Here is a 12,109-nt window from a genome sequence, read left to right as displayed (position 1 = left end):
ATAACTTCTTTCTATCTAAATGACATAAATTACATCAAACAGTGATGCTAATATTATAAAAAAACACACAAAGACTGTGTTATCTATAACTCCAACGATAATTATTTTACTACATATAATTTCCCTACTAAACTCCAGACGTTTTTGCTACATAAAACAAACCCATGCTAATTGTACGCAAATACACAAACTTTTTCCCCAGATCAGATAATTATTTACTTTTATATAACCCTGTTTATGCCAAGTAACATGAAAACATTATTTTAAAATATCACAGCAAAAGGAAAACTTCGACTATAAAGACATGCAAACGTTAGCAGTTATTGAACATTTGACATAGGAAAAATAAAGAAAAAAGAAAATAACGACGCAATAGATATACAATGTAAGAACTAGAATTCATGTGTGGGTACAATCAGTGATTGAACAGGCAGGTATCGTGCAAGGGAGATAAGCCATGGACTTAAAATTTTTTTTTTCTGTTTTTTTTCTGCCAGAGGGAAATTACCTACCTTCTATAAGGTCAGAACCACAAATACAAGGATGAAACGAAGAATTGGATTAAAAGAAGAAAGAAAGGAAGAATTTATAAAAAACGTTGAATCAAGACAATTTACTATATATATATATATATATATATATTATACATATATATATTATACACATATATATCATACACATATATATTATATATATATATTATACATATATATATTATACACATATATATATTATATATATATATATATTATACATATATATATACATATATATATACATATATATATATATCTTTGTATGTGTGTGTATTTATATATGCGTGTCTAGACATATCTATGTATACTTATGTGTATACATAATACATATACAAATTTATTTATGCACACACAAAAACAATTATATACAGACGTATGTGCACGCACACACACACACACACATATGTATGGAAACATATACAAGTATAAATATATATATTTCTAGTCACATTCATCTACAAATACACACACATGTACACAAACACACACTCCTCAAATTTGTTGATAAAAGTGAGCAATGTTACTGCTCTAATGTCTACAGCTTTTAACATTAGGCATAAGCAAGCTTTTGGTTACTGATACTAACTGCATAGTACTCATCACAAATTGTTCTTTGTATGAAGGAGATGAAGCGGTACAAATATTTCTTGACCTAAACACCATGGTTGTTAGTTCAATATGGGAGCTAAGCAGGCACTATAAATGCATACTTATGCAATAAAAATTATACTGATTTCTTAAATGCAAAATGAAAATAATAATAATAATAAATGCCCTGATAAAGTACCAGGCAGTGGTTCTCATGGCTTCTAATCTTAATGATTGGAAGTGTTATCATGTACATGTTTTGTCTTGGTGTAAAAGATGACTGATGATATGTGCATCTCTGATCATGAGCAGGAGTAGTGGGGGAGCATCATAGCCATGTACTGAGAGGAATTCTTTGGAGTTTCAATAATTTACCTCTCAAAACACTGGTATTTTGTTCATCATCCTTAAACAACCCTTATTCAGGGACCTTTTGAATGGGATGGGCAACTCAGCCTGAAGAAAATTCTAACCTGGTCCCTCCTGCAAGGTCATACACTGTTTATCTTGATATGAAATCACAATGTCATGCATATATGATTGTGATGCAGGTTCCTGGTGTACCCTTATCAGTCATGATGGGTATACTGGGCTTTATATCTTTGTACCCCAGTGTCACTGTTCTCTCACTCAATAATATTAATAATCATAATAATGATAATAATTGCAGATATCTTTCAGTAATTAGTTGTGTATTTTTATATAAAAGGAAATTTAATATTTATAATTAATAAAACAGTGATATTTAACTATTTCCAAAGCGAAAACAGTAATAAGGAGTAGGAATGTTGATGGACTGATCCAATTAAAATTTTCATTTTATTATCTAATGAGGAAGTTTATGAGAAATGTTGATTCGCTCATGGAATAAAAAGAGATTACATGTGATAAGGTAAGGTTCTCTACTGGTAATGCAAGGGTAACAGTGTGAAAATACATTGTAAATTAAATACTGAGAGAGAGAGAGAGAAAGAGAGAGAGAGAGAGAGAGAGAGAGAGAGAGAGAGAGAGAGAGAGAGAGAGAGAGAAACTTACGCTGCTGGGGTATAAGTAGTGGTGGATCAGGAGCTGGCTCGCTGGGTCTACCTTCACCCACCTGATTGACTGCCATAATCCGGAACTGATAGTAACTGGCAGGTTGCAGACCTGTTACAGTGTAGTTACGAACCTGAGCATCAATTGTATTTTGGTAAGTGTCCCAAGGAGGATTCAATATGCTGGAAGGAGAACCTAAAATAGAAGAGGAAAATAAAATTATAAGATCAAAGTAAATGAAATTGTTTGTATGATGACTGTGGTGTTTTGGTTTTTACGGTTAGCATGTGATATCAATGTGATCACACACGCATAAACACACATTGTTATGTCACTAAAATACAAAATAGCATCAAATGTAGTGTGCAAGAGAGAAGACTGTGTTGGTATGGCCATGTGTTACATATGAGTGAAGACAGTTGCATGAAGAGGTGCCAATTTCTAATTGTGGAGGGAACATGTGAAAGGAGTAGACCCAGGAAGATGTGGGATGAAGTGATGAGAAAGGATCTTCAGATGTTGGGCCTCACTGAGGAAATGACAAGGGTTCGGGAGTTGTGTTGATTTGCTGCACTTGAAAAGATGCATCAAGCTAAGTTAAAAATCACTGCCTTCCATACATACAGGCTTGTCCTTTGCGGGTGCCAGTGCTACATAAAATGCACCCAGCACACCCTGTAAAGTAGTTGTTATTAGGAAGGGCATCCAGCCATAGAAACTGTGCCACAACGGACAAATGGACACTGGCCAGCTTCATGTTAAACCCTCCAATGCATGTCAGAATAGAAAACAGACATTAAACGATGACGATGACGATGATGATGATGATGATATGATGATATATATATATGTATATATATATGTGTATGTCTATTATACGTATATATATGTATGAAAGCGCACTGCTGTGTCTCCTTGCCTTGATATTGCATAACAGTTTCAAACTAGTGTTGCTTTCATGAAAACAATGTCCTTTATTTCTAATATTCTGGACAAACATGTCTGGCCATGGGGAAATATTATTTTTAATTGAAAACAGATGAGGATTGGCGGCAAGAAGGACATCCAGCAATAATTCACCTCAATAAAGATTCTGTTTGACCCATGTGAGCATAGAAAAGTTGGTGTTAAAACGATGATGATGATGATTGTTTTTTCTTTTTTACGTAATGCAAAAGAGAAGATTTTGTGTAAAGTGGTTAATAGGAGGTCTAAAGAATAATTTGATATGCAAGTTTACAATTAAGTGTAATACATTGAAAAAACTTCCCTAAGAATCTTAAAAATGTAGAGGATAGCCAAGTCTGCACGTGAGTATTGCTTGATAACATGAACTATAATTCATTAATTGTTTTAGATGTTAAAGTAGTCATGAGCAGAGATACATAGCCTTTTGTCCAGCAGAACATCAAGGATGTGACAACTGGTGGATGAGAGAGCTGAACCAGCACCTGGCTGACCCTTATTACAGTTGGAATAGATTGGAATAAAGTGAAATGAAGTGAAGTGAAGTACTTTGCTCAAGGTCACAACAAGCCACCTGGTACAGAAATTGAATCCAGGATCTTATAAGCAGAGGCAGAACACTCTAACCACAAGGTCACATGACTTCACAAATGTAGAATGTAGTGTAGATTTTAATTAGGCATCGTTCAACGACAATAGAGCAAGTCTCTCTCCATGGAAAAATGGATTCAACACTGCACAAGAAAAAATTTCTTGTTTAGAGAATGTGAGCAATCCGATTGTCCATAATAATAACGACAGAGAACAAGCTAAGAAGTGATGGCAGGATACATGAATTGTTAAAGAGTGAGGAGTTGGCATTGCAACAGAAATAAAAGTTAGTGCATGCAAGGGAGGTAACTAGCCTGACCTATGGTAATATATAAGAGAAAGGTAAGCACATGAATGTGTGTGTACACACACACACACAGGCATACATACACACATTCAACATAATTTCTAAATACTATTATGTTTATATCATATTATACAGGAGTGGCTGTGAGGTAAGAAGCTTACTTCCCAACCACATGGTTCTGGGTTTAGTTCCACTGTGTGGCACCTTGGACAAGCATCTTCAACTGTGCCAGTGATGTGAAAAGGCACTCAATACACTCTGTAAAGTATTAGATCTTAGGAAGGCCATCCAGCTTTTGAAAGTATGTCAAAACAGACACTGGAGTTTGACTTAGTTCCGTGACCTGTTCAATCCTGTCAAACCATCCACCTTATGCTAGCATGGAATACAGACATTAAATGACAAAGATCTATCTAAAATATAAACTGTAAGAGATAGTTCTAAAAAGATTTGCATAAATGGTGAGAAGGGACAACAGCAGGTAGGTAGCTAGAAGAAAAGCTAGCCAATAGTTATATATAGTTAAGAGAGAAGCTGAAAGTAAGACGTTTGATAATGGTTTGCAACAGAGGACTAGTAGTATGAAGCATTTCGGACAGCAAACCCGGCATCTTATGAATTGAGATGGTGCTGGGGAAAGTATATTTGGAATGACAGTAATGCATTTATCCTCATTGATGCTAAAAAGAAAGAGACATGGAAATGGCCACGCAAAATTCGCCCAGTACATGCTCGAGATATGACATCTTTCTAGTGTTGATGGTATGAAGAAAGCACTCACTACAATCTGTATAGTGTTTTAGATATCAGAAAAGGCATCCAGCAGTAGAAACCATGTCAAAATGAAGTCCCTCCAACATGTGAAGCTGAGGAGGAATCCTCAGATATGTGTGATGGTTTTGTGGTTCTGACCATGGTGATCTATTAAAACTATACATGTAAAACAATGACACACACATGCTGATAATGAGAGAGAGAGAGAGAGAGAAAGAGAGAGAGAAAGAAGAGGGGGTAGCATATTCATAACCCATAAATCAGTACACAACAAATATAATCAAAAATATTAATGATAATTATTTATCAAGAAATATTTTCCAAGTTAGATTTCATAAGCAAAACAGACACACACACACACAAAAAAAAAAAAAAAAAAAAATAAAGCAAATATCTGTTTTAAGATTTATATTCAAGTCAATTGTCATCGACTTTACATAGTTTAGAGAAAATTGTCACAATTTGCTCTCCAATAAATTTAGTAGGAAACCCATTAAAATCTCAGGAAAATTTAATGGTGAACTTGTAATAAGAAAATTGGATTTTATGAGAATTGATACGAAAAAGGCTTTGATTTGCCTTGTTATAAAGATGACTTGATATTAATATATTAAATATAAAAAACAAATAATATATGAAGATTAATTATGCAAAGACATTCCTTACATTGTTTTTTTTTAATTGTATGAATACCTGTTTAATTTACCTTGATTAATTAGCTTGTGTTGTATAATGTAACCTGTGATAGGGGAATTACCATCGTCACCAGCTTGCCATGTAATAGATACGCTGCCAGGAGAGTTGCTGTGTGCGAACACATTTAAAATGATTGGAGGATATGGTACCTCTGTTAAAGAAAATAAAACGAAATACATTAAAACAAAAAAAAAACAGTTAATAAAATCAAAATTGATGAGAAAGCATGATAAATACAATATCTTATTTAAATAGCTGCAAAGCCAAGGGAAACTAATCGTTCCGACAAAAAAGTTTATTAGATATTACATAGTTGTTTCCCTTTATACGTGAAAAATGATTTTACTGAAGCTCAAATCCTCATTTCTTTCCCATTTGCCTGACAGATTTTAGGTCTCGCGTCTAAGAGCGCAAAAGTGAAGCAATGAGATCGAAGGAAACAAGAAATAAGTCTGTGATGGCAAATATACAAAGTTCACAAAGTGAAATACATTCTGCCGTGAAGAAAAAGAGGTCTAACATTTCGGACAGGATTCTTTAACGAAGAGAAAGGAAATGCTTGCAGTAAGCATTTCTGTTCTCCCTGACGGACATTTCTGTCTACCCCGTATCAAAAACATTAGCCTTTCTACCCCAAACAAAATAATTTATTCCATTTTGTAAGAGTATCTCAAGTAGATCGATACTCAGGGTTTCACAGCTCTCTGACGATTAAAGTGAATCCACCGTTCCCCGCTTTTTTCGTTCTGTAGCGTTTTCTGAACACGATTCCTTGCATTATTTACAACCTAATAATGAATTCCACGCTAAATCAGACCAGTTAAAAATGCCGACATGATTGACTCAAGTTGTGAATAATGATAAGATTTGAAATACGAACTGCCAAATTATTGTAAAAGCATTTCAGCAAGGTAAAAACTAGAATACTACAGTACTTTGTTCATGTTAATAAATAAATAATGATATGCTGTATGGAATCGATCACCTTTTCACTGAAATATCACCAATATCTTACCCACTCGTGCATTACAACTCGTCAGTTTTATTGGTTCTTTTGTAAGAGAAGAAACAGAAGTAATGAAACAAACCACTGTACACATTTCAGGCATAGAATTTGTAAGTTGGCACCTAGAGCGAGGTCATATGTTATTGCAACTTTGACAAAACTGAGCCTTTACATATTTGCTCGACGTACTAGAAATGACAACCAAATCTACAGTCACAGGAAACAGAAGGAAATACGGGATAATGTAATCCTGCAACCCTCTAAAAAGACAGAATGGTCATGTTTAGAATTGCAATGTTTTTGATCCTAGGTCTGCTCAATCAGGATTGAGCTGAGACTTAAAAAAATAATAGTTACAAAACACTTGCTGCATATTATAATTAAAATCCAACTCTACTGGCTTCAAATTTACCAATTAGCCTCACAGTTAATTTTTGTCTGATCAACTGATATTAAGTAAGGCCACATGTGCATAAATTATCAACAATTAATTAAAATCAAGCTCATGAGGAAGTTTCTGTAGTTTTGTTAGAACACAAGAAATGAAATCTGTTACAATAGATTAACAGTATGGGGAAAGTTAAATCCAGATCAGACAAAAGCTTAATATCACGAGTGAATAACTTCTGTAAGTTGCTCAGAGTTCATGGCCTGCCTTAAGGCAAAATAGAAAAGTTACAGCGAAAGTTTGACTATTGTTTCCAGGGTGTATAATAAAAATGTGAGTGGTATTGGTGGTTGGGTGTCAGCCAGCACATTGGTCTGAGTCAGATGAGCCAGAGGGTGCAGTGGGGGCTATGATTATTTGCTGGGTCCCTCTCAAACAAATTTACACCTCTTCTGGGTCCTGAAAATAGTCTTGCTCCACATTGCTAAATTTCACTTGGAAGCCTGATTATATCCTATCTTCCTTTGATATTAAGTTCTGTAACTGTCTAATCCCAAATCAAGTCTAACTGAGCAGATCTATACTCTCAGCCAAATGGTTGGCTGAACAGAAAGGTGCAACAGAATGACCAAGCAAGTCTGATATGAGATGTTATCAGCAATGGTGCAAAGAGGCCTAACTTAACTATAACCAGGAAGACTGCTGATTGAAACCACTTGCATTTAATTACAATAAAATATAAGATCTCTCAAAGAGAAAAGAAATATTCTTCCTCAATAAAATCAACATTATGAAGACATTACATTTCATAGTTGTATGTAGTAAAGTAAAGGATATTGTATAAGGAAAGAACATTTGATTCGTTTGTAGTGTGATGTGAAATATGTAGGTGCAGACATGACTGCATGGTAAGAAGCTTGCTTCCCGACCACATGATTCTGAGTTCAGTCCCACTGCATGGCACCTTGGGCAAGTATCTTCTACTATAGATTTGGGCCAACCTAAGCTTTGTGAGTGGATTTGGTAGACAGAAACTGTAAGAAGCCTGTCATATATGTGTGTGTGTGTGTGTGTGTGTGTGAATCTATGTGTGTCTTTGTTTGTCCCCCTTCACCACAGCTTGACAATCAGCCTTGGTGTGTTTATATCCCTGTAACTCAGTAGTTTGGCAAAAGAAATTGATAGAATAAGTACCAAGCTTTTTTAAAAAAACCTAGGGTCAATTTGTTTGACTAAAAGCTCTTCATGGTGGAACCCCAGCATGGTCGCAGTCTAATGACTGAAACAAGTAAAGGATATGTCAATATGTACGAAATGTTTAAAATATAATATATTGTGTGTGTGTGTGTGTGAAGTGTGAAGTATTTCATTGAAACAAACAATCAGAATATCATAAAGGATTTTCAAAGATAAACTAAACTGATATTTCTCTTAAGGAAAAGGCAACAGGTTCCACTAGGGTGGGGCCTGAAAATGTCGAAGTGGCAGATAAATTGCCATATTTAATATAAAATTGTGATAGTTTTAAACTTTTCAAACTTATTCAACATCATGGGCAAAGAAAGAATATTACCATTTGTATTTTTATTAATAAAGAGAAAGCAATGAGCAAAATATTTTGTGGAGGTGACAGCTACCACACTAAACCACTCACAACATCCTGGTGGTGGTGGATGCCTGTTTATGGTCAGTTTAATCCTCTTTATTATCACTTTTCTGTTGTAATAAATTGCATTTGTTTCAATTAATTTTGAAAATGATGAAGAATTTAGTAATATAACTAACCTTATTAACCCATTACCTACCACTGATCTCATATGAGATCACTTAAAAATTACAAATTTCGTAATTATCTGTCAATATTTACACATATCTAACCTTTTTGCTATATCTACTAGGTATATTTCTCTGATATTCAAATGAGGTTTGCTAATTTTTCACCCAATATCTCGCTTATTTCTATTTAAAATGTTATTTTGAAATGTTATTTTGATCATTCCAGCGTGTTTCTAAGGCTGTTTTATGCTAGAAATCAAAGTTTCATAAAAAAATTCCAGGTAATAGAATTACGGGTTAGGTTGGTGTTTGGAATATAAATCAACATGAAATCATGATGTTTGAATCTTTGAATTAAGATTGCTTTAAAACAGAAAGTTTGTGCCATAGAACCAGGGGTAGTCTCAGATGGGTGGGTGTCAAAAAAAAAAAAAGTCACAATATTGTGGGTGTGACCTTGAGAATGGTTTCACAGTTATTCATTGCAGGTCAAGTGACCATGTAGAGGATTTCCTACTTTGGTTTGAGAATGCATAAATGCTTTTCCTACAGCAAGAAGCCTGATATCCATCAACCCAGGCTGAATTGCATCAGCTGTACCAATAAAACTTAATTTGAAAAGAAAGGGAGAAGTGATGGCCAGTTAAGGTGCTATAAAAATGATGGGGCAATAGAATGGACATGCAGGTAAGGAGGTTTATGTAGTTAAAAATTGATTTCAGATTGTCTCAGATTTTAGTTATTGGAAGGGGAAACGTCTAGAAAGTAGCAACAAGCAGGTCTAGTCGAGTAAAGAATAACAATATATATATATATGTATATATATAACCTAAAAACCTGACAGAAACAATAATTACTGTAACAATTAATTCATTTCCTCGAATTTTATTTTGCATCGTGTATTTTTCTTCTTAATTTAATCACGAAGTAGATTATTTATGATCCGTAATCTCCTAAGATACGTCTATCTTATATCTAGGTAACTGAATAGCAATGATGTTCGATGGCGTATTAGTCCAACAGAAGTAGCAAAGAGACTATTTAAAGAATACTAATAGCTATGACCAGGTTGAACACTTCTGGCGTAAGATCAATAAAGTATACTAAGAGCAATGAAAATGGCTGGAATCTGTTAAGTAAAGCAATACTTTTGGCATAAAATGGTTTCAAAGCAGCCAGAAAAGATCATAGAACTTTTTCTTTCTTTCTTTTTTTTTATTTATTTTATTTTACTTTATTTTTTTGTTTTTTGTTGTTGCTTTGTTTTGATTTATTTTTGTTGTTTATTTTCATGAAACATAGCAGAGTGGAGGCTAAAGCCAAAATCATTATAGATTAAAGCTGAGATCAAATCCAATAACTTCCACTTGAAATTTATACAGAACATATAATGAGATAACTATATAAAGTAAAAATTTCCAGCAAGTCTGGAGATCTGGAGAAAAAGAGACAGGGAGAGAGAGAGAGAGAGAAAGAAAGAGGGAAACAAGAGAAAACAACAAAGAAAAGAAAGAAAAAAGAAACCAGTGGACAGTTCAATACTTAGGCATGCCTAGACTACAAGCAGTAGCCATTGGTGGCTTAAATCAATGATGTTATCTAGAATTAATTAATATAAAACAAATGTTAAAAGATGTGACAGACGACATATAAAGTTAGGTCAGCTAGCGGTAGAGGAAGTCAGAAAGAAATAAACAAAATGGAACTTACCCATAACAGTAATAGAAGCCATTCTGCTATCATTGCCTGCAGAGGAAGTAACAATGCAGGTGTAATTACCAACATCAATACCATTGACACTTTTGATACGCAGTGTCCCATTCTCAATGCTGTGTCGTTCACTAGGTTTGATAATAGTTCTTTTATTATCTGGGGGTTTCTCGTGTATCCACTGCCATCTCACAGTCACTGATGGATCACTACTGACACCACATCGGAGAATTGCTGTGCTACCAAAAACTAAAGATTGGGTCTGTGGGGGAAGACTGATTTGAGTTCTTTCTGTAAATTGGAAAAAAAAAAAAAAAATCATAAAATTAATTAAGAGGACAAAAGTAACATATTAAGATGACATTCATAAATGTCAAATATTTTTTTTTTGTGCAAGTAAATTTATTCTTAAATACATAAATTTGTGTGTGTGTTTTCTTTTTGCATGTGATATTAAGCAAATGCTTAATGAATAAATCTTCCCCATACATAAATGGCTTTCAAAGAGAAAACAGTCATTAATTTATAGAAACCTTTAAGATGATTACACATGCTGTGCTATTTAAAAGAACCACATAGCTATGGCAGTTTAAGATTTCTTCACTCTTAAGCTACACATCTTGTTTCCATGTTCTACAATTCTTTCACTCACAGCAGCAAAATTTCCTGTTTCTTGCTTGTACTCTTTTCTTACATATCTACCAACACTTAACAATCAGTAATCAAAGAATTGGGTTAGAATTAAATAGCCTTAGATCTAATTTAGAATTTCAATATTCTTATCCAAAGTGCTGCAGGTCTGAAGGATTGAATTTGAAACTAAATTTCTATCTAAACCCAATTCCCAAAAGAGTGGGTTTGAGTGCTTGAAAATAGTACAATTGAAAGGTAACTATTGGTATATGCATGAATTGGATTGTCGTATTGGAAACTGAGACATGGAAAGATGAGATTGAACAGCTGAACAAGCTGATCAAGCACATACAAACAAATGTCACATCTGCAACGAATTCCTAGCAGACAGATCAACAAGATTGCCTCTACATCATCATCGTTTAACATCTGCTTTCCATGCTGGCATGGGTTGGCCAATCTGATCTGGTAATGTTTCTACAGCTGGATGCCCTTCCTAACACCAACCACTCCAAGAGTGTAGTGGGTACTTTTTACATGCCACCGGCACGGGAGCCAGTCAGACAGGCCTGGCATTGATCACGCTCAGATAGTGCTTTTTACGTGCCTCTGGCACAAGAACCAGTCAGTGGGTACTGGTATCAGCCATGATCATTTGGTACTTTTTTACATGCCACCAGCATGGATGCATATCTTGCTAGAAATAACAGCCAAATCTCTCATCTGACCATCTTGAAAAGAAGTAAGGATATATTGGATAATGTAGTCTTAGATATACTATGACTGAAAAAAAAAACCCCTCAAAAACAATGGGATGGCCACTGTTGGAATATCTTTGTCATAGATCTGCTATATCTTGAGTAGGGTTAACTTATAGGACTAAACAACAACAACTGCACTACTGTAAATCTGATATGGGTGTGAGATGAAATGGAGAAGACTTAACTAGGAAATATTAATCAATTATTTTTATCAAATAGCTTTTTCTTCAAACAATTTTTTTTTCTTCTTTAATTTGAAATGTTTGCCAAACAATTTAGAGGTAGACACTTAGAACAAATGAAAAGTTAAAGCTATGCAGCTATGACAACTCAGAATGAAAA

General features: G+C 34.4%; 1 protein-coding gene across 8 annotated transcripts in view; it reads right to left on the bottom strand.

Annotated features, from left to right (window-relative positions):
- Nucleotides 1-12,109, bottom strand: part of LOC106871456 (protein sidekick-1) — a 589,083-nt gene that overhangs the window by 180,471 nt on the left and 396,503 nt on the right. For all 8 annotated transcript variants that reach the window (XM_089352508.1, XM_089352475.1, XM_089352495.1 and 5 more), the window contains 3 exons: nucleotides 10,374-10,664; nucleotides 5,504-5,644; nucleotides 2,160-2,354 (listed from right to left, as the gene is read on the bottom strand). In XM_089352508.1, coding sequence (XP_089208634.1) covers nucleotides 2,160-2,354; nucleotides 5,504-5,644; nucleotides 10,374-10,664 — 627 coding nt within the window. The remainder of the gene's footprint in view (nucleotides 1-2,159; nucleotides 2,355-5,503; nucleotides 5,645-10,373; nucleotides 10,665-12,109) is intronic.

This window comes from Octopus bimaculoides, chromosome 1, assembly GCF_046866305.1.
Source record: "Octopus bimaculoides isolate indiv1 chromosome 1, ASM4686630v1, whole genome shotgun sequence".
Classification (NCBI taxonomy): domain Eukaryota; kingdom Metazoa; phylum Mollusca; class Cephalopoda; order Octopoda; family Octopodidae; genus Octopus; species Octopus bimaculoides.
This window is presented reverse-complemented; position numbering and strand designations above follow the sequence as displayed.